Source organism: Ambystoma mexicanum, chromosome 2q, assembly GCF_040938575.1.
Source record: "Ambystoma mexicanum isolate Mex_15411 chromosome 2q, UKY_AmexF1_1, whole genome shotgun sequence".
NCBI lineage: Eukaryota > Metazoa > Chordata > Amphibia > Caudata > Ambystomatidae > Ambystoma > Ambystoma mexicanum.
This window is the reverse complement of record NC_090924.1, coordinates 553,718,374-553,742,545: the sequence shown is the minus strand read 5'-3', so window position 1 is coordinate 553,742,545 and position 24,172 is coordinate 553,718,374. Positions and strand designations below refer to the sequence as shown.

At 45.7% G+C, this 24,172-nt stretch overlaps 1 protein-coding gene across 1 annotated transcript in view; it reads right to left on the bottom strand.

The window, feature by feature from the left end:
- The window catches only part of MINDY4 (MINDY lysine 48 deubiquitinase 4), a 1,976,984-nt gene that overhangs the window by 1,756,171 nt on the left and 196,641 nt on the right, over positions 1–24,172 (bottom strand). The window contains exon 3 of the mRNA XM_069647706.1: positions 12,427–12,656. Coding sequence (XP_069503807.1) covers positions 12,427–12,656 — 230 coding nt within the window. The remainder of the gene's footprint in view (positions 1–12,426; positions 12,657–24,172) is intronic.

Sequence of the window (24,172 nt, the reverse complement as noted above, 5' to 3'; positions counted from 1 at the left end):
CGCCTGGATGGACAAACATTGCATGGAGCAGATGCCAAAGGGAAAGGAAGACTTCAGCGGTGCCGCCAGGTCAACGGAAACAGTAATGTAGACATCTGACATTGAATGCCAGTTATGAAAACAGTGGTGGGGGCCCGGGAACTCGGTATACAAAACTTTATTTGAACAGCAGAATCCCCAATTAAACCTTTTGGTAAGGGTACAGCGACTGGGAACTTCCACCTCCATGTTATGTATTCTCCCCAAATGGGTCCGGGAGTTCTGTTTTTGCTCCTCTTCTAGGAAGTAGTGCACTCAGTCTCCAAACCCTGAAGTGTGCAGGGAACAAATGGTGGCTGGGCCTTTCCGGGTAAACCCCGGTGGTCGGTGTGTTCAAGTTTATGTTGGGGAAAGTTTGTTCAAGTTACAACACAGCCTTATTAATCATATAAGTGGAAAAATGGCAGAAACACATGAGTTAGTACAACGATGGAAAAGAAAGTGGGAGCTCTTTAGTGGGAGGGGAAGAGCGGTGGGGTATGAAGAGAAACCCCATGGCAGAGACACTTAAAATCTCCTCATGGAATCTAAGGGGACTAAATAACTATGTTAAGAGGGTAAGACTAGCAACATACTTGTGTCATAAAGGGATCCAAATAACCCTACTTCAGGAGACGCACTTCACACCAGCGAAACATTCCCAATGGGGTGGAAAAGGGTTCAAATTGGTAACTATGCAAGGGGAGTACTTATTTGGGTGGCCCCCATGTTGCCATTCCAAAAGATAGGAGTTCAAACAGATACTGAGGGGAGAGTGGTAATGGTGCACAGGTTTATTGACAGTAAGGAAGTTTGTCTGATCAATACGTAACGTACGCACCCAACCATGGCGCAGCCACCATTTATCGTCCCCCTATATGCTGACTGGCCCCCTTTAGAGGTATCAACAATCACAATTGAATAGGTCCAAGAGAAACAAGTGCTCACAGAATACTCCTGTTTTTTATCAACATCTGTGTAAAGAAAGAATTACTTATTCATGCTCTGTGTAGAATCAATCTTGTTCTTTGTCTAAGGTTACACAGTTCAACATAAAATAGAAACTCAAGAGCTAACATCAAGAAAAGGGTTTTTTTTAACCGAAAGTACAGAAAATATTTACAACACACGGAATCAAAAATTTCTTGGTACAACAACCACTTTGTATGTGTAAAACAAACTAAACTTTAGGTGTCGTTTGCCACATAAAAAAAGCAAAAACATAGACAGTTAAACATTTATAACATCACGTATACATTTCGAGGACACAAATCATTTTGTCTGTGTATAGCAGCATAAATGTACTGCAGTTGGGGATAGTGCGTCTACACCACAGTGTTTCAGCCGTTTATAGGTGTGCTAGATATGCCACATCTGGTGTACGGCTTTCATCAGAACGGGGATCTGTACCGTATGATGTCTGTGCTGCAGGGCAAAGGGAGACTTGTCAGGGGAGTATTCAAGCACCAATTATTTAGAAAAGACTGAATCAAGTACTGTGTAGTATTGAAAACACACACAGCTTACCTATGGGTATATTAATTCCACAGGTGCTGTTATTTAGAAGATATACTGGCCACAAGGGCTGGTCTCTGTATGATCCTGTTTTTGAAAAACAGAAAAAACAGGGTTTCTAATTAGTGTTGGTGTCATCTTGGAAGTGATCAACTCAAAACAGGCACTAATTCCCTAAAAGAAATCTTACCTCTCAAATGGAGGTGAAAATTCGCTCTATAGTCAGCTTAGTTGCTTTTTTTCTCTGGTGGCCCCGCAGGAGAAACCTAAAGGGAGCGAGGGCAGCCGATTACTATTACTAGTTTTGAATGTGTGCAGGGAGCACGGCGAGCAGCGGTACCTGTCTTTCTGCAGAGCCGTCTGCCACTGGAGCATGTGAGGGGCCTCAGAACACAGTCATTGAATGGCTCACGGAGACCTGGCTGCGGCGTTAGTAACGCTGTTGCTAGGTCTCCGTGATCTTTTATACGGCGGCCATCTTGGATGGGGATCATGTGCCGGCGATAAGAAAACGAGCGAAAATATGTTATTAATCGCTCGAAACTAAGAATGAAAGTATTTACATTGCCATCCATAGCTAAGGGATTATGAATGGGTAATTTAGGTGCCCCATGTTTGTATATGGTTGCTATGGCAACGGATCGTGTCTGGCAATGTATGTAAGATCAAACAAGAAAAACTGATGAGGAATTTCTAGAAATGGTAGAGGATCCAGGAAATGTCACACTGGTCCATCTTTCAGCACTGGGGGCAGGACTCCATCAGTCAAAGTAATTATAGTTTTGACTGAATATCCATTCCTGATTTATGCACGTGGTCTCCTTTAAAATGTGTCATTTTGACGTGTGGCACGTGAGTGTAGACACACAAGCCCCAACATTTAGTGTGTGGTTGCACTGCGGAGAAGTCTGTAGAATAAGTACCTGGCTTTATTTAAGTGTACACATTCAGTAAACATTGAGTCTTGAATGCATTGAAGGCGCTTGTGAGTTCTATACAAGGATGTGTGTATATTGTACACTTTGTTGTGTTTAAGACTCCGCACGAACCAGATCCCATACTCGATGCTGTTCCCAGCCCGACTGAGAATACCACACCAGGGAAGAACCCAGTTTTTCCAAACACCTTAAGAGGCAAATGTGTACCTGGACCGGGCAGGCTGCCGACCACCATAGAATAACCAAGCACGAGCTCAAAGAGAAAGGGCCCAGAGGAATCCACCATAGATGGACTGAAGCAAAAGAACGTGGTGCACTACGACAATCAATGCTGCCGGAACACGAAATAGAGGCAACACCCTCAAGGCCGCGCGACTTGGGAAGATCCAAGCGCCCCTACCACAGCAATGTTCAAGTTTTCAAGTTACAGGTTAAAAGAAAGGGGATCCACGACGAGCCAGTTGGGGGTTGCTCGCGAAAAATGGGAGGGAAAATCACACAAGTTGGGGGTTAACAAGTTGTACAGCACCCAGGACACCCCATATGCTCCACTCAGGAGAAGAGCACACCACAAACAAAATCAACCCGACAGGGCCCACCACCACCGCCCGTTAGTAGCTAAATGCCATGATCCGCACGAACAAAGAATTATAAACATGGCGCCTTCACCGTAGCTACATGGAACATTAAAGGTGGGAATCAACTAGCGAAAGTGAGGAAGATGACTCAATACCTACGCCGGCACAAAATCGACATAGCGTTCATCCAAGAAACATATCTACGTCCAACATCCGGACACCCCTGGGCCAAAGACTGGGGATGTCACTGCTACTTCGCCTCCTTTTCGTCCTACGCCAGGGGAGTGGCCATAATAATCAACAAGGCAATCAATTTCAAACTAATCGCTCAAAAAAAGGACACAGAAGGCAGGTCGCTCATGATACATGGAACGATTGACGGAGAAGAAATCACCTTAGTGAATTCATATGGCCCGAACATCGACGGTCCCAACAACTTCGACTGGGTAATGACCCAACTGAGCACGGTCAGTCGGTCCACTATCATATGGGGTGGCGACTTCAACACAACCCTGAACCCAGCTAAAGATAAATCGCATAACCTAACAGCGACCCCATCCAAGACGTCCCTACAAATCACTCAAATCTGCAAAGCCTACGACCTCATTGACATTTGGAAACACCAGAACCCAAACACCAGCGACTTCACCTTCCACTCCTGGGTTCACAGAACCAGTTTGAGAATAGACTATCTCCTTGTGTCCTGCCATAGCCACCTACAATGGGACGATTGCCGCATCCTAGCGAGAACCCTGTCAGACCACTCCATGTTGTCTCAAGTCTGCAACACCACGCAAGCAACCAAACCTCGACCTCATTGGAGATTCAAGCCACGAGCGCTGCAAGACACAATCTTTGCGGAAGAACTCCGAAGTGAACTAGAACATTTCCTCGACTCCAACCTAGGGATGGTGCACTCAGCCGGGATTCTGTGGGAGACTCTAAAATGTTTTACCAGAGGGGTCTGCATGACGAAAGAATGCAGAATATTAAAACTACTGCAAAGGGAGTTGAACACCAGCGAAACAAAACTCAAGGACCTTGAAGGCGCTCTCCCGACAAACAATACTCCACAATCGCTAGCAGCAATTAAGAAAGAATTAGAAGTGTTCCGAGACGCAGCTGAAAGAGAAATAAAATGTCTAGGCAGACACCGTAAAATTCGGCAATACGGTGAGGGGCAGCAAACCAGAGCTCTCCTCGCGAGGCTCATAGCTGCAATAGAAAACCCACAGCGATCGATTCAGTGAGAGACCCAACAGGCAACACCGTCATTCGACAATTGACATCGTTGAAAGGTTTTGCAGATTCTACTAGGACCTGTACGACTCAAACTACTCCGCCGACCAAACAGAGCTGACACGATACCTAGATGAAATAGAACTTTACTGGGTCGACCCAGAGCTCAGAGAACCATTAAACGCCCCTATTACCATTGAGGAGTTCCTCGAGGTCATCAAGGAATTACCCAATTTTAAAGCACCAGGTCCCGGTGGCCTGTCTGGCGAATTCTATAAACACTTCGCAGACCTCCTTGCCCTGCTACTCCTCCAGGTCTACGACGAGGCCCTGACCAACGACCAGCTACCACCAACATTATACAGGGCCAACATAATCCTCATGCACAAGCCCGGCAAAGATCCAATGGAATGCGGCTCATACAGGCCAATCTCGCTAATAAATTTGGACAACAAAATCTTTTGCAAAAGTCCTAACCAGGAGGTTGTTGCCCCTCATGCCCGCCATGGTGCTGGCTGACCAGGCGGGCTTCATCCCTGGGAGGAACACATCATACGGGATAAGAAGGATGTTCGGAGCAATGGAAGCCTTAGAACCGGACTGTCAGGCCGTGGCAGTACTATTAGATGCCGAGAAGGCTTTCGACTCGGTCGAATGGCCCTTTCTGTTCACAGTTCTGGAAAGGATGGGGCTGGGTAAGCGTTTTTTGCAAATGATCTCCCTACTCTACAAAAAACCAATCTCCAACATCATGTTAGGCAGCCACTGCTCTGCCGATATCCACTTGAGAAGAGGAACAAGACAGGGATGTCCACTCTCTGCACTTCTGTTCGCTTTAGTAATGGAGCCCCTAGCTTCCGAAATGCGTATACGACACCTTCTCTTTCGGCCCACACAAGATGGTCATCTCACTTTACGCAGACGACATAGCCATGTTTCTACAGAATGCAGATGAGAATCTAAACCCAGCAATGAGAGCAGTAATACAGTTTGGTCGCTTCTCAGGGCTCAAAATCAATAACAGCAAATCAGTCATCTTTCCACTCACCGCCGCCACCGCTGAATTTGCTGACGACTTTGGCTTCCAGTGGCAACACACACATGTAAGGTATCTCGGCATCTACAAGTCCCCTCTGAGAGAGGAGATCATTCATGACAATTACGAAACCACCATAGACATCCTCCAAGCCAAGATCGAGAGGTGGAAGTCCCTACCACTCAACCTCTGGGGCAGGGTATCAATTGTAAAGATGATCATCTTATCAAAACTGCTGTACCTCTTCTCAAACATCCCTCTGTTCCTCACACAGAAACTTGTTCAACGCATAAAGAGTATGGTCCTTTATCTTGTCTGGGCCGGCATGGTAGCAAGGGTCGCCTACTCCACACTAACCCTACCGACACGGCAAGGTGGACTGGCCCTCCCAGACCTGGAGCGCTACTATTGGGCAGCCCAGGCCCAATACCTCAGCCATTGGTACGCAACGCAGTTCATAAGACCGCATGTCCAGATAGAGAGAGCACTGGCGATGCCGCACCACCTCCAATCCATAATCTCTGGGCAGTTCCCAGTCACTCAATCTGGAATTAATCCAGTTGCCACCAGATATTCAATCTGGAGGAAAATTGCCAAGGAAAATGACATCACGGCCAGATACTCCCCTCTTCTGCCAGTTGAGCACATTCCCGGAATTCCCATCACAACCGAAAAAGTCTTCCTGCTTTGGAAAGAAAAGCTACAGGTGCACTCCATGGACGACCTCTTTCCAGCAGGGACCTTCATGACGGCACAACAAGCTCGAGAAAGAGGAGGCAACAATGCCCTCGACACGTTCATATACTACAGACTACGACACTCGCTTCAGGCAGTAATCCCGAGTTTCCCGCAACAACCACCAATCTGGCCACTACTCCACTACGCAATCCAAGCCCAGGGAGTGGGGCGCCTGGTAACTAACATCTACAAAGGCCTATTCGACGCAGCGAACCCACCCCGCGCAAGAGCCAAAAGGAGATGGGAAAAAACACTAGACAGCGCGATTCCAGATGAAGAATGGGCCTACATCCTAAAACTCACTCAGAGTAGCGATCAACGCAAGGTTCAAACTGATCCACTTTAACTTTCTCCACCAAACATACCACACACCGGCGAAACTGCATTCCCAAAGGGACTATCTCAGCAGAATGCAACCGATTTGGGGCACCCACAGCTGACTTCCTTCACCTGGCATGGTCCTGTCCTCCAGTGGCCACCTTCTGGAGAGCAGTACTCGAAAAAATCTCAGCAATAATCGAAACAGAGCTTGTCCCCGAGCAAAAAACAGTGCTACTAGTCCTGACTCAATCGCTACCGAGTTCAGTTAGAAGGCTGACAGATCTACTGTTGATCCTGCCGCGAAGAAGAATCGCCTACACATGGGGTAGAGGACCCCCTCCAAACTTACAGCACTGGCTGAAAGACGTAACTTTTTGTAGATGTAGAAACTGATTTCACCAAGACTTTGCCATTACATGCACGCCCTCCCGACATATGGGGGCCGTACATCACATACCTGCTTTCAACGACCGACGCTGCTGTCTCACAACAATCGGAAACAACGCAGGACTCAAATACCAGCCCGACACACAACGCCGAAGCCCCAGTAGCGGCGCCACCTAGATGACAACCTTTAGCACAATGACTCTTTTCAACAAGATGGGCGGGGGGGGGAGGAGGGGAGGAGAGGGTGGGAAGGCTGCAGTTTTCACAGTACGACCGGTGCTCGGTCTCATGGTTTGTTTGTTTTGTTGGAAAAAATCAATAAAGAAAGTTTTTTTTTAAAGTAACCCTCCTGGGTAGAATAGGCTCCCAACCAGGAGCCCAAATTATTGAACCCCTTTAGAGGTATGACATGGATCTGGGGAGGAGATTTCAATTACACATTGGACCCGGAGTTAGACAGGCCAGACAATAAGGCTCTATCCCCAACCCCCCCCCCCCCCCCGACTAAGGTCCTGAGAACACTGATGGACGAATTACAACTGCATGAGATCTGGAGATGGGTGAATGGACCGAATAGAGAATTCTCATTTTATTTTAGTGTGCATAAAATATATAGAAGAAAAGATTACATTCTCACAGGGATAGACCAGTTGGGGGACTCCTATGAGGGGAGAACATTCTCAGACTACTTACCTAGTAGTTGAGTGGATACTTAGCAACCATCTCGCCCCGACGCCCCCGTGGAAATTTGATTAGAAACCCTACGAGACAGTCCCTTTGGGGAAGAACTGGGTCGGCAAATAGAACAGTATTTCAGCTTTAATATTGATAGTGTCAAAGGTATGCAGACTGTATGGGACGCCAACAAGGTGGTGATAAGGGGCGCAGCCATAGCCAGGACAGGAGGGGTCCGGAATTATTAGAACAAAAACTGGCAGACACTGAGGCTAAGATTAAGAGGATAGAGGGATCTAGGACCAAGACGGTAGAATCAGAAGGGGGACTTATTGTACTCAGAAAGGACCGACTCGAGCACTGGGAAAGATTGGGGCGATACAGCTACGAAAGAAATAACACGGGCAAGGGGATAAACCAGCTAGGTTGCTGGCTTGGTTAACCAGAAGCACAGGGACTACGGAAGGGCTTGTTGAGATAACAGATGAATGCAGTGAAAGTTGGAGGTCGCAAAAAGAAATTAATGGGACCTTACGGTCCTTTTACAGAAATCTGTATCAGGACTTGTGAGTCAGCAAAGGGAGGGAAATAGCAGAGACCCTGACAGATATTGGCTTGCCCACACTGAACGCGAAGCAGAAGCAACTGGTGGACGTGCCACTCACAGTAGAAGAGTTGAGGGATGAGATAGCCATGCTCCCCACAGGAAAACTCTGGGGGGGAATTGGCCTCCCAGCAGAGTTTTAAAGGGAATTTGCAGATGCAGAGGCCCCAAAATTACTCCTGACCCTTGAAGAGGCATACGAGAATGGGAAACTACCCACCAGCATGGAAGAATCTATCATACTCCCGATTATGAAGCCAGGTAAGGAAGGGAAATGTTGTGAATCCTACAGGCCGATGATATTAATTAATCGAGACACCAAAATCCTCACAGCAATGTTGGCCGACAGACTATAAAGAGTGAATACAACATTAATACACCCAGACCAAACGGGCTATGTCCCAGACACAGCAACAGAAAAGCTGAGAAGGGTACACACCGTAATAAACAGAACACAGAAATGGCCAGAGGGCTGCGCAGTCATGGCGCTAGATGCCATCAAATCGTTTGACTCGGTCAGGTGGGAGTTGCTATTTGCATCTCTGAGAAGTTTCGGCATGGGGGACAACTTCCTGAGGTGGGTCCAAATGCTCTACTCTAGCCAGACTGAGAGTAAACACTGGTAGATAGATATCGGAACAGTTCACAATCCACAGAGGCACACAACAGGGTTGTCCTTTATCCCTCTTTCTGTACATTCTGGCACTAGAACCCCTAGCAATATTCATGAGGAAAGCATTCAAAGGCACAGGACTTTATGTAGATGGGGTAGATCACGTGATATCCCTATATGCGGATGATACGCTGTTATAGATAAAACACGTCCTGAGGACAACTTGGAGTCGTATCGAGGTGCTGGAGAATTTTCCAGCACTGTCAGGGATCTCGATTAGCAAGACAAAATCCTGCCTATTCCCACTAGAGGGATGGATGGGGGTAGATGAGGGCTCCCCCCCAAGCCTGGGACTAAAATGGAAGGTCCATACCTTAAGGTATCTAGGCGTGGATATTCATCATGACTCAAAGGATACACACCAACATAATACACTGAAGATGAAATCTGGATTAGAAGTCTCTATCAATATTTGGGGAAATTTGTCCCATCTCAGTGATTGGCACCATAGCACTCTTAAAGAGGGTAGCCCTCCCCCGCCTGCTGTAGCTTTTTGTGAATATTTCTTACCTCATATCCAGGGCCTTCTTTAAGGACATAACTTCAATGATAGGTAGCTTCATATGGGGAAGCGTCAGAAGAAGGATCGCCCATAACATAAAGGGAATACGCGGAGGGAGGGCTGTGCCTCCTGCACTTTGAACTCTATTACTTGGCAGGACAACTTCAGCATGTGGCAGGGTGGCTAGCTGATTTAGAAACAGGCAAATATGCCTCGATGAGCCCAGGCATAGCCCCGCTGTTCCTAAAGGAGGTGTTGTGACTCAGAACGAAAGGGATTAAGTACCCCCCGGTTTTCCTGCAGTTAGGTACAAGGATATGGACCAGAACCAAGGTGATACTAAAAAAAGAACCCTACTCCCCCCAGATGCTCCTGACAGCTATATACTGAGACAATGGAGGACATTTAGCACAGAATAAAATGTACTGGGAGGACAAGAGTGTAGTACTGATTGGAGATCTGTATTGCTCAGGAAAGCTCTTGACATTCCAGGAATTAAGAGAAACATTTGGGATACACATGTGCCAGTTCATAACGTATTCCAGAATAATACATGCATTAAAAGAAAAATGGCCAGACTTCCCGAACCAAGGGGAAGAGAATAAGGTGCTGGGACTGCTTAACATATTAAACATAGTTTCTACGACACTCACAAAACTACCTACATTCAACTCTGCTATACTTCACAATTGCCCTATAGCTCAACAAGGAAGTGTAGAATTCTGGAATAGGGTATGGAAATGCCCTGTGATCAAAGACTATTGGGCTAACATTATAGTTAGAAATAACACATTGACTCAAGAATCCCTAGAATATAATCCACACATACGTCTACTGGGGATGTTACCGGGTGGCAGAAAGGGAAAACATATGAAGAGAATAACAACAGGTTTTATTTTATTAGCAAAAAGGAGAATGGACATCTCCTGGAAGTGCCTGAAGGGCCCATCAATCGAGCAATGGCTCACGGATGTCCAGCGATGGGTGCTCACAGAAAAGGAAAAAGAGACCGCTTTGATGCAATGATTGTTAAATGAGCTTGCACCATCACCAGATGACCAACCACTGCGAAATAAATACAGAGTAGGTGTTCAGATTATTTTCACGCCAGGAGCAAAAGAGTACATAGAGTTTCTCGCAGGTAATACAGATATGAGTATAATTGGCGGAAGGATAGAGATTCTGAGAGAAACCACATCAAAGAAATCCATATATGTGTTATGAAGTAGAAGAGAGTAATAGGATCTGAAAACGGTAGACATTGGTAAGGCCTCAAGAGTTAAAGTCTAATTTGAATATATTATATCCCCATTCCAAGTTATTGTGTTGTTTCTTTGGATTAAATTAATAAATATATATATTTTTTTTAAATCTTGCCAAACACTATTGAAATGTCGGTGGGCAGTAGCCACCTCAGATCATAGATCTGCTTTACTCCCCAAGTACGTGAGCTCTTCACCTGGCCACTTTAGGGTGCAGTTTTTAATGTGGAATCTAAAACACACCTTTGGATTTTCCCCAGTTCATGCTGTAGTCTGAGAAAGCAGAGTACTTACCATTCAGCTCTATTAGTGGGGCCCTCGCCTCGACTGGACTTTCCACTAGGACAATCATGTTGTCTACCTTCATCTGAGCACTAGTTTTGGAATTTTCATGACATTTGTTGGAAGCCAATCTAATTACCAAAAATGTCTTAAAGAAATCCACCTCAACATCATACCAAGCTATTTTCTCGTTTACTCCTGCTTCCCTACTAAAAGTGAAATCTAGATCGGATAGAGGGTTCTTCCCTCTCCCTACGATTTGGAGGAATGGACAGAAGCCTTAATGTACCCTCGAAGTGGGCATTTCATCCTAATTCTGTTTAGTTCAGCTAAAAATACTTCAAATACTTCATAGGGTTTACTATTTGATAGACATGCTCAAGGGCAGTAGCTCCCAAAATCTTGATAGTGCCAATTGTAAGATTAGCAGCATCACCTTTTTTCACATACTTTGGCAATGGGATAAGATCCAAATGTTTTGGAAGACAATACGGACACCTCTACCTTTAGCTATGGGCAGTGTAGTACCTAATGACCCCAAATTGTTACTATTGGGTAGCTGGCGAGATAACTACTTCAATAGATACCTTCTCCAAAGGGAAAACTGATGTAGATTATTACACAATGCTAGAGGAGAGTGTATAGAACACATGGTTGTCCTCAGAAATGTGAGACAATATGAAACAAATTGGAAACTACAGGTTAAAACAAACTATCTGTTATTAATGCCACATTTTTACTGAGATGATTGGATGTATGTATCGCCTGTGTTTGTCGTTGACTTGTTATTTTGATTTTCTCTTTTGACCCATGTTGTGAAGACCTGGCTCTGTGCTATAGAAAACGCAATAACATATCTAAGATAAACTATACAAAACACCGATTGCTTCAGTGACAGTTGATGGGGCACCCTGTCGATACTTCTCTTTCGAGGGGAACATGCCAGGGATGCCCCCATCACCGTTGTTTTTCAGTTTGGCTATTGAACCTTTGGAGGTATAGCTCAGAGAGGCCCCTACATGGGATGTTTTCTATGGCCAACAGGACATGAAGACCAGGTGGTTTTGCAATCTTGGGGAACTTCTAAAATTATGGAAACTCTATACAAAAATTCAGGCGATATAGTAGCCTTCAGATAAATTGGCAGAAATCAATCAGATTTCCAATACAGGGGGGCCCACACATAGTCCCGCAGGATTGCAGATTCCATTTTCCTACCTCTGTATTAAAATTGATAAGGGATTGGCAGACTTCCTATCTCGTAATCTTGCACAAATGAACAAATAATTTCAAACAGATGTGAAATTCTGGTCAAATGTGTCCCTATCCTTACCTGGAAGAGCCACGTTATTTAAAATGATGAGGCTCCCCAGATACTTATGTTATCCAAAACACCCCCAATCACAATTCCCAAACATGAATTTGATAAACAACTAAATCAGATTTTGAGAGGACTACTCTCAGCCCTGAATATCAAGGTCTACCTTGCATAGCTCAGTTTGGGATGGTGGTATCGACCTTCCAGACATCAAAAGAGATCATTGGGCATCACAGTTTGCGATAGCAAACGAGTGGCTTCATGGCGAGTCGTCCGCACCATACATGATGGTGTAAAACACAATGAATACATAAATATAAAAATATAGAACATTAAGTACCTGTATATCTCTGTTTTGCTTGTATCAGACACTGCTGTGCTGCCACCTTCTTCACTGTCCGAGATATCATAAATATTAAGCATAGATCTTTCTTGCTCGGTTAGCAAACGTCCTTTTCTTTGTGGCGTAGATGTTGATGACCTCTGTACCCCTGACAACGCAGCTTTTCCAAATTCAAGGAAGTATTTTGTTATGATTTCAATTGCAGTTTTCAAAGGACTTTCCTTCATCTGAAAAAAACAAATAAAATTAGCAATGCTCTTTACTTGATCTGATGAGAAGAGGCATCAACGTCACATTGTTTTAACTCAACATGGCAGCTTTAACTCATAATGGGTATTTACTGGAACACTCTGCATTCCACTAGTCAACCATCCTGATTAATATCTACATAGAGCCAGTGGGTAATGTACTACATCGGCATGCCAATCATTTTCATCAATACATACAAAAATACACATATACCTACTCACTGAATGTAAATTAATTGTCCATCTTCCGAACACTGAACTCCACCAAAACAGTATTGAATACCAGCCTTCCAACTTCGTATCACTAAAAGTATAAACTAAAAACAGCACTACAGTACTTGCTATCAATATTTGTATTATCGTCCGACATGCAATGAACCCTTTGGCCCTATATGAAAACTTTATTTTGGCAATTGACATCTAGATTGATTTATTTCTTTTTCGCCCCCATCGCCAATAGTCCTAAAGAGAAACTAAACGCACCGATCTATGGTGTGGAGCTAAATAAGGCATGGTTCTTTCAAGATAGACTGCTTGCTTCCTGCCTGCATGCTTCCTGCCTTCACTTGACCAATCAAAGTGTCGGCTATTTTTTATTACAGTGCGACCGAAGGCAAAGTCATACTGTACACAGCACTTATGTAGATTTTGCTGTTGGTACAGTGGGGACGCCTTGCAGTTCTGCCTATATTGTGTGCCAATGGCATGAAATTAACTGTTACTCATGCAGTTAACTACTGGACACACATTACTCCTGCTCACATTAGCAGCGCAAACACCAGTTTACCTAAAAGCAAAACGCATTCTGATGGACAGGGGGGGCATGGAGAGGGCGTAGAACTTTGCACTGTACTCTGCTGTTTTTACCTGTGAAAGTCCTTTCCTTTGTAGCATCATAGTCAATGGGGGATCATAGGGGAGTTTAGATCACCAAATGCTTTTAATACAATTCCAATTAGCCCTATGCAACATATCAAATGGGGAGGGAAATGTGGGCGCTTTAGTCCAAAACCTCTCGAGTGCCACAAGTTGCAGGTGATTCTGCACTCCTTGGGGGAGGGTACTGTGAAGGCATCATGAAGTAAGACACAGACTACAGATTCACTTTTCCAAAAATGATGTATTTTTCTTTTATGTCAGCATACGGCAAGTTAGGCCTTACTCCATCCTAAGGTGGGATTTCCCTACCTAAAGTAACTAAGGATAGGCTGTGTCATTAAGTCCAACTCAAAATTCTGTCAGTGTCCAAAACAAAACCTATACTTGCCCTCACAACTAAAGATATACAATGTGTAGCAACAAAAGAAACATTGTTCCAAATCGAATTCAGAACTTCTTCCAGCTCCTGGCTCGTTTTCCAGCTTCCCCCTTCCCGAAGATCAAAACAGTTCAAAAAAGGCCTCAGGTTTCCCTTCCCCAAGAATTCAAGACAGTTCACAAAGTCCTGGGGTTTCTTTCCCCAAGAGGTCAGCTCTTCCAGCTGCAAAACTACAATCAGTTCAAAATCTCTTGGCTTTCAATAACAATTTCCAGTTTAACTGTGTTACAATCCAGGCTTTGCAATAGATCATATAGATTGTTCTTTTCTTCAATCACTTCAGCACTTGTTATACAATACAACTTCTGTATCTTGGCTTTTCCTTGGCTCTTTCCAAGTAGTGGTCGCCCCGTCTAGGTGCAGTTGTCAGACCACACAGTCCACCCATTACAGGTCACGCAACCGATAACCCACAGCACTTTTTTATACCGATTTGTTCTCTTTGGACTTTCTTGGCAACACAGGATTTCTTTCTATGAACCTTTTTCATTAAACAACATTCAATTCCGTTTCTCCTTGACAGTCTCTTGGCTTTGCCACAACATGTATTTCACAAAACTCACTCTTCTTTTCCACCACTTTGCTTTCACCTTATCCATAAAGGCTTATTACTTGCTTTCCTTTTGTTCATAAGTGCTCATCACTTCACTTTCATTCAGGCTGTGTTTTCATATACTTTTCATACCTTTTCTTCAGTTCAGTATTCAATAATTCTTGTTGCACTTTTGAAAGTACTTTGCAGCTTGTTCAGTAGCCAAAATTCCTCAATTCGGTCTTCAAACATACTAATTATAAGTTAAATTAATTCAGCATTTTCAAATGCCCCTTTTCCCTCCCAGTACAAGTGTTCCCTTTCTCACACTCACCGGTGTACGGCCGCCCCTCCGAGAGGCTTCTTTCTTACGTTCAGCATCTCCTTCCTCCGATTGTGCTCTTCGGGAGCTTTGGTGAGCAGTGCTCGCTACCTTCCAACCTTGCTGCAGCGGCCTGCGGCAGTCTGTTGCCCTCAGTGTCCCACAGCTCCGGCTGTGGACACACAGCACAGGGGACTGCAGGTGTCTCGACCCTCTCGTGGCCTGCTCAGGCCCAAGCGTCTCTCTCACCCTTCTGCAACATACAGCGTCCTTTTCACCGGCCCCTCTCCAACCTGCTTCAGCTCTGCCATCCGCGTCCCTCTCTCCAGGCGGGATTCTCCTTTTCTCCTGCTGGTCTCCCATTGTATACGCCTGTGGGTCTTTAACAGGTTGCAGGTGTAAATCCTTTGCTTGACTATAGTTGAATCTATTAGCAGGACATGCCTAACCATTCCGATGGTATTCCTCCATAGTCCTCTTCCTCATCCCATTGCGGTGAAAATGCAGGTTGAATGGGGTAAAAAGGCGCAAACTTATCAGCTGCCGGAGTAGCACTCTGAACGGAGAGGAGCTTCTTTGATAGCCAGACAGTAATTTGAACTAGGCTGGAGAATATCCTAAATAACAGTATTTTTGTTAAAGAAACAGATAATAAGGATGAGTCACAGGTAAGTATACAAGGTTTAGCATTAGGCTGAGGCACAGCAAATATGCCTCAAAACATGCTTTTCACAAACAAGTGCTTATTTCATTAATTTGCTTAGAAGCTGCAGTGGCTGGTAGCACATTGCAAATCCCAAAATCCCAGGATCGCACGGTAGGTAGTGACCAATCTTTGTTACTTTCGAGGTCATAAAACAGAGCTCATGGGTGCAGCAGAAAGGCAATGAATGCACAATCAACTTATAATTCGCCATATTAATTTACGAAGCCTGATCTACTGACTGTTTCAGAAAGCCCATGGCAGTTTCAAATTGCCCCAGAGTACATTTCTGCCTGGGAAGAAGGTCAAAGAGTTCCTAATGTGCAACATTAACATGCTAACTTGTTCTTGGTTCAAGGCTCTGACAGTGTCATGGTAGAAGACTTTCTCACGAGAATGTAGATGAGATGACTGGGACAGATGAATAAAGATAAGCTAGTCATCTCAAATGTTTCAATGAATTGGCACTATGATGGTGGAAATGGGGGGTGGGATTGTGACATCAAAGAGGGAAACTAGGGGTGGTGCAAGAAGGTTTGCAGGACCCGAATATAGTATACCCTTCTATAGGGGTATGATATGATTTCACCAATTAGCTTCTTGCCGGGGGACATTTTAATGTTGCAAAGTGATTGATGTTAATTAGTTTAGATGATTTTAAAAGCTTTTGATTTAGGGGTGTTTCTTTGACAACGCCTTTTCATGCAGTTCAATTATTGCTGCCCCAGCTGCGTCTTGGGCCCTGAATAAAACTGTGTTACTTCTTGCCTGGCGTACACTCCTTTTCAAATCCTTTTGCAATTTTTACTGCTGAGTTCCAAGGCTAGCCCCTGAACATTTTTGGAGGCCCCAGCCAGATCCATCAGCTTTCCCGACCAGGGGGAGGGATTCCACCCGTACTCCCAGAGATGTTAAGGATAGCGTTTGTGGACCAGTACTATGTTACACTTCGGGAGAGTAAGGCTTCCCTGCGGAGTACGTCTCATTCACAAGCTCCTTTGGGGAGCAGATACAGGTTGCCATGGCGCCTGTATAAGCTACGGCGGAACCCGCGTCAGCTGACATGTCTCGTATGTGGAGGACGTACAGCAAGACACGTCCCCATACGGGTTTAAAACTGCCATCTTCCAGAGGGCTTGTTGCTGCAAATTAGTGTTTCTTGCTATTTGCGGTTACATCCGTTTTCCTTCGTGAAACCCTTGTCACGAACTCCTGACTTGGATCTCCTGGTTCTGACCCACGCCTGACCTTTGGATTGTTACGCCTTCTACCCCATTGGCACTTCTTACAGACCGCTACGGTATCGACCCGGACTGCACCTGGACTGCCTTCTCATTGTCGTGATCTCCTGGTATTCGACGCAGAATGTTATTAGATTGTTCTTCCCCGCTCCTGCTGCCCTTGCAGCTCACCCGCTAGCGGCTACCCGGAACACCTCAGTTGCTCCAATCCTCATCTGGAAAGTGTGTGTTCTCAGGTAACCTGCTGTATTTGTTTATTGGTAATTCTGCTAGCGCCATCTCTGACTATTGTACCTCAATTACCTACTGCTCTGTTGGGTATTTCTCTCTACTGGATTTTGGGACATTTATTGGATTATAATACTCAGTGAACTTATTTTCAAAGTGCATATTGACGCTTTCCTGATCCTGCACTAACCCGGCTCTAGCGCGACCCTAGTGCCGCCCGGGTTTAATTCCCTGTACTAACTTACCTGTTTATTATTTTATCCTGTCATTTTCTCCAATCCTGGACTTCGTTAACCCTTGAGAGTCCCACAATTCAGGTCTGTTGTTTTTGGTTAAATACTCAATAGGAAGAGTCCATTAGACTATTTTCACTCATTGGGTTTAATTCTTTATTTGTAGGTCCATCCCGGGGAAAGCTCCACTCCAATCCTTGCCTAGGTATTTTCTATCCACTACTGTTGCTTGATTGCTTATCGTTTCTCTCAGCACTGTTTAATATCTTTGTATTCCTTTGCAGCATTGGTATTGGTGGTGTGTGTTCTCCCCGCTCTTTTATTCAACTGACACCTCTGCCTGTTCCAATCGAAACAGCAGAGAGGTACGTTGTAAAGAAGAGCCCCTCTTTGAGGAAGCCTGAGTCTTGTACTCAGGGGAGCTGGAATTGGAGGCTGAATATCGATTCCTGTACACATATCGTCTCCAAGGACATCTATCCACCGTCCTGACCTGCCTACGGAGCGGTGAATAACATACTAAGAGCTCAAATATCGAGGAGGCACGTGGATGCCGAGTTCCCAAAAGTCTACCTGGTCAGAGCGCTACCTTCGCTCTGAAGGGGTGCTGGCCTTTAAAGGAAGACGCCAAGGTCAAGAGGAGTAGAGAGTCTCCTGAAAGGAATCCGCAAGTGTACCCAAGCACGAACGCGCAGGGAGCGGGAGGGATTATTTTTATGGTGTATAGGACGCACCCTCAAGAGGTGGAGGGCGACTGGCTGTAGTAGTCTTAGATTTTAGGTCCATTAATCCGATAGGGAACAAGTGGGTGGTGGCACATCTGCGTTAGAGTAGAGGGTTGCGTAGTAAGTGGTGACCTTGTTAGACAACAGTTGCACATAGTTGCATTGTTTTTTATATTCTTTTGGGTTAAAAGAGTGTGAACGAGAGAAGAAAAAACAGGAAGAAGTATATGCGCTAGCGTTTTTGTGAGTATCATCAGGTTATCGTGGTAAGGTGTAAGTTGTCGCAGTTTTCTGTTCATTGTGGCTGTGGAAATTACAGAAGGGCCAGAGCCGAACTAACGTGTAAATATCAAAAGAGCTGTGCAGCACGTGCAGGGGGCGCAGTGGAACGAAGGGAGGAGCAGCCACGCTCTCTGTATACAGGGCATTGTTGTTAAGGTGGTGGGCCTGTGGAGAGGGCCATTTGTGTACTAATCAAAACTAACAAGACGGGCCTGTGGGAAGGTCATTGGGTGTGAGCAGTGTCAAAGGGCGGGGCCTGTGGAGAATGCCTGTGTGAACGAGTTAAGGCGAACGAGTTAAAAGGGTAAGTATGACAGAGAGGCTGTGTACGAGTAGGAGCTGGGGTAGGTGTAACGGGAAGAATAATTAGGAGGGGTTAAAAGTAAAAGCGGGAGGGGAAATGTTTTTTTTAAAACACCAAAAAAAACAAGTTGTTTGATTACATGCATGCACCTTAATCTTAAGTGTAAAAAGTTGCCCCAATATTGTGATAAATTAATGAAGTACCGTTTTGAGTGGGTAAACGATACAGTTTGGGAAGTGTTATAAGGAATTGCCCGGGGAGGGAACTTCGACAAGAGTATTATCGACAGTATGTACTTGTCGGCTACCTTTGAAGGAGCCAAGCTCAAAAAGAGGCAGGACATTTTAGGGCTCTGGAAGCTGTACTAAAAAGGAGTGGGAGAAGGGGAGGAGGAGAAGGGGAGTGCGCAACCCCTTCCATATGCAATGGACCCACTGTTGAAACCAGCTGCAGGATATGCAAATCCTAGACTAGCATATCAAGATAAGGAACATTTAAACAAAAAGAAAGATGAGTGAGAAACTAAATCTGAGAATAAGGATGAGAAGGAGAAAAAGAAATACTTAGTGGAGATTAAGAAGAGCACAAAATAGCAACTTGACTCAGTGTTCAGGGAAGCAGAAAAAGCAATGGAAAGGAAGATAGAGAAAAAAGGGAAGGAACTAGGAAAGACAGCAGACGGGCAGGGATAGACAGCAGGGCACATGCAATTTAAAATTGATAACTGGGGCCAGGACTTGGATGCCGGCGAACTAGATACAACATAGAGTGATCGTACTGTATCAGATTGGGAGGGCAGCAGTGATAGCGACCATATGGATGACTAATTTGACACATGCGATCTAACAGATGTGAGCAGGACAAGGAGACTAAACAAAAGGGAAGATGGGGAAAGAGAGGAATCATCGGGGCACTGGGGAAAGAGGCTTCGGAGTAGGAAGAGTAGAATGGCCATAGCGAAAAGATCACAGCGAGGGAATTAACCCAGAGCATGAACGCAGATGCCCCTTTTGCAGAAAACAAAAAGAGAAGTGCATTACGTAGCTTGGCAGACAATGGCCCAGTATAATGTAATCTACAGTTACCTTCACTAATGGCGGGAGTACGTGGATTTATGTTTTTGAGGAGACAGCAAGGATTCCACTGGCAATAGGAGATATTAAGAGCTTACCGGCAGTATTGGTGGGGGAACGAAGTGACAAAATTTGGCAACAAGCAGGATATGCAGGGGTAAAATTAAGCTGCAACATACATGACAGGGCACCCTTTAACAATTATCGAGCACACATATGGAAAGCTTTGAGAGAGCTATATGTAGATATGGGGTCAATATTAGCACGAAGAAGCCAGATGAGGACCCCGCAGAGTATATACGGTCCATACAAGAGATGTGGACACAGGAAAATAAACAGTCTTGAGACAACAAAATACCTTTGCTTTATCAAATGGTAGGGAGGGCACTCCCTGCAGATGTGCAGGTTTCGCTCGAAAAAATTGTTGGGATAGAAGTGAAAGGATGGCCTGAGATACAGGCAACTATTGTAAATGGAAACAGGAGAAAGATAAAGTGATTGCAGACAACGCAGTAAAAGCGGAAAATAAATAAGTGTAGAAAAAACAGGCTAAAATAAGTATGCAAGGAGCAGTGCTCACGGGACCAGTTGTTGTCCCACCCGCCCAACAAGGGGGGCTCCCAGTAGCTGTGTTAACACAGCAAGGAGGATACACGCAAGCACCATATAATCAGCAGTGGGGGATGGCGCAGATGCAACAACAACCTGCATTTACAAACGCACAACAGCCTGGGTTTTCATATACGGGAGAAGTAAACAACTACATGCAACAGTACAAGATGGGAAGATATTATCCAAGGTACAGGGGTATGTGGGCCACGGTTTGGAGGTCAATTTTTTGCATGCAGCAACTTTGGTAATTTTGCCAGAACATGCCCACTAATTGCACAAACAGGGCAGTAAGGAGTGCAGCAACAGCATGCTTATATGCAGACGTAGACACATCAACATATGCAAGTGATACCACATCAGCAACTGCATTTCTGCCCATACAGACACAAATTATACAAGCCCAGGGACAAGCACAAGTGCAAGGCGAGGAGATGGCGTGAACGCACCGTTCAGTGAGCATACATCAAGCACCAGTACAGACACAGGTACAATAAAAAGTAACGTTACTGGGACAAAATGCAGTGCCCCAAAACAAGGTAGTGACAGTGGTGGGCGGCAATCCATTCAGGTCTTCTGCAAACACATTTTCCCAATAGGGGTGCCCACAGGAAGTGTGAATGTGTCCTGTCCTAGCAGTAACTGAAGACCCTGAAGAGCCACGGTATCCCAAGAATCAGCTGGAATTGGGGTGCAGCGATAAATTCGAATCTAATACTTTCTCTGTGGCCGTCTTGGCAGATTAAGGTGATGGTGGAAGTACACTGCGTTACTGGTCCCGAAAGGAGTTGTGTGCCATCCACAGCTGTCACGCTTTCTGTGGTGTCCTTACGGTGGAATGCTAATCCCAAGGTCTTTGCTGCGTTTATGTCCAGGTAGTTCCCAATAGCCCCACTGTCTATGAAAGCCTTGAGGGCATGTATCCGGGTGGGCTGTGAAGGGTCTACCAAAACCACAAGAATACTGAAATGTGAGATCCGAGTGCTCCGTTCCTGGCTCGACAGACCGACCTCTACATCTGCCGGGCGTTGGAGTTTTCCGCTACCGCACCTGTGTCTTCCCCTATGTTATCTAGTACCCCCATTGTCTTCCGTGGGGGTTTAATCGTGCAGTTCGGGAGGAAGTGACCAGATTGGCCGCAATATAAGCAAAGTTTTTCCTGACGCCTCCGTTCTTTCTCCGCCTTGGTGAGTGGTCCCCTGAGAACACCCAATTGCATGGGCTCTGAGTGTATTTCTGAGCCCTGTCGATGGGACGCTTACTTTGGTCGGACATACACTGGTCTATGCTCTGATCTAGTTCGGTCGGCCTTGCGATCCTGTAACCGGTGGTCTAGTTGCATAGTTAGGTCGATGTATTCACTGCAATCTTCGGGAGGATTAACTACTTGCGCCAAGACATCTTTTAATTCTCCTCTCAGTCCTCGATAAAATAACGTTAATCGTTTCTCCTCTGGCCAAACTGATTCGGCTATTAAGCGATTGAATGTGGTGACACATGAGATTAGATCCTGACCACGCTGTCGCAGAGAGAGTAGCTCATCATCCAGGGCCTAACCTCGAGTCCGATGGGAAAATAGTTTTTCCAGTTCATGCTTAAAACCTGGGAAATTTCTCAGTAAAGGGTCGTCCCTAAGCACTAACGGGACAGACTATTTGCCGCGTGCCCTCCTAAATAGGAGAGGACAAAAGCTACTTTAGCTTGGTCATTCAGAAAGGTGTCTGGTTTGCATATGAAATGTAGCCGGCATTGATTCATGAACGCTCCAAATTTCTTGAGATCCCCAGAGAAGCGTTCCCGGGGGTGCTAAAGGGATGTTGCCTAGAAGCAATACCTGAACGGGTGTGGCTACAGGTGCCACGGTAGGCTGCCCCTGTGGCACTCCACCTGGTAGGGGTGCTAGACCAGCTTGGGTCTGTAGGAGCTGTCTTGCCAAATCGTCTGTTTTGTCCCTGTTGACTACCAGTTCGCACCTTAAGGCATTTGTCTCTGAGCGTGCTGCATGTACCTCGGCCCGTAGTTCACCTAACAATAGGGAAAGCTGGTCTACCTCGGAGGTTTACATCGCTCGGGCAGAGGTATTGAGGATGGCTTTGTGTTCTGTCACACTCACCTGTGTCTCTGCAGTCTCTGCAGGAGCGATGGACGAGCCTCCCTTGACCCCGAGTCTTCACTTCCCCTGTTTCACCCGGAGGAATACCTTGATCTTTTAGTAGGGTGTGCACTCCATTCTGCATTTGCAGGGGCGCGATTCACTCATGTGATTGGTGCCAATGTTTGTAGGCTGAGTTCAGATGCCAAACGCTGTTTTATGCCTTCACAGCGAGGCCGAGAGTTCAAGGCGCCACTGGCTAGAAAGTCCTTCCCACAGGTGAACATTGCGGAGAATGTTGAGTGTCCAAAATTGTCCGTATTGTATTTGTTTGCCGGTATTTTTGTGGGCGAGTAGCCCTGCGTGTAGAAGCTAGCTGCTGGTAGGTTTGCGCAGCGCCTTCAATTCGAGCGCGCCTGGTAATGTCTCTCCCTTTCCCTTGCGGGGGAAATAATGTGGTATTAGCGCCTCGAGTCCGGGTTCAGCGCTACTGGAGACTTGGTGGTTAGGTAAGTTTGCACAGAGGCTTTTGGTAAATATGCACCAAGTAGAGAGAGCGAGCGCAGTGAAATAAGTGTCCGCGTTATTGGAGCGAGCGCAATGAATAACGTCTCTTCTTTCTTACAGCGGTTTGTGCGCTCGTGCAACTAACCTGGAGTCCAGTGTCGCGGGAAGATTTGGTGAGTACGTGTAGCGTTACTGATGTGCGAGTGTTAACGCTGTTCTTCTTACAGGTGCCGTGTAGAAGTCCCCTCTTGACTGGAGATAGCTGCGGCGTGGAGTAAGAACCAGGTAAGCTGAAGCTGAATGATCCAGAGCGGGTAAGCAGAAGCAGGATGATCTGGAGCAGGTAAGCAGAAACAGGATGATCCGGAGCAGGTAAGCAAATGCTGGCTGATCCAGAGCACGGGAAGTGTGTTGCTGATACAGCTCACAGTAAGCAACACAAAGCACTGAAAGAATCTTGGGTGTGGCTTATATAGCCAGCCACACCCAAACACTAGAGAGCTCATGAGTTATCATGCACTTCCTGAAGTGGTAACCAGGAAGTTACTACAAACACTAGGAAGGAATGAAAGGAGGGATTTGTTATGGGTTCTTTGTGTGCCTATGCCAGGCCTGCCAAGCCTCCACCCAGCTTGCCCCAACTACCTGCCTGATACCCATGACACTTACCCTGCGGATTACCAAAGGTCACCAATAGTTGAGAAGAACTCCTAAATTCAGATGTTCTGTCCAGACAGAACTTAAGAGCTCTTCTAACATTCAAGCAATGCAAAACCCTCTCTGCTTCCGAAGCTGGGTTTGGAAAGAAAACAGGCAGAGAGATTGACTGATTTAGATGGAAATCAGAAACCGCCTTTGGTAGGAAAGAAGGATTTGTCCTTAGGACAACCTTATCTTATCCTTGTGGAAAACCAAGAAGGGATGCTCCACTGACAAAGCTTGGAGCTCACTCACATGCCTTGCCGAAGTAACGGCGACCAAGAAAGACACCTTCCACGAAAGGTGCTCAAGATCTACCGTAGCCATTGGTTCGAAAGGCTTATGGCACAAGGCCGTAAGGACCACATTCAGATCCCATGTCGGGTGCGGTTTGCGAACAGGAGGGTAAAGACACATTAGACCCGCCAAGTGCCTCTTAACCACTGGATTTGACAGTGAAAAAGAGCACTGGTCCATGGATAGATAGGTGGCCACAGTCGAAAGATAAGTCCTGCATGACAGGACATGAATGCCCGACTCTGCTAGGTATTGATATTGATATTTTATTTCTATCAATCTCGTACAGAGCGCGACAAGCCAAGGGAGGGGAACAGGGGAGAACAAAAC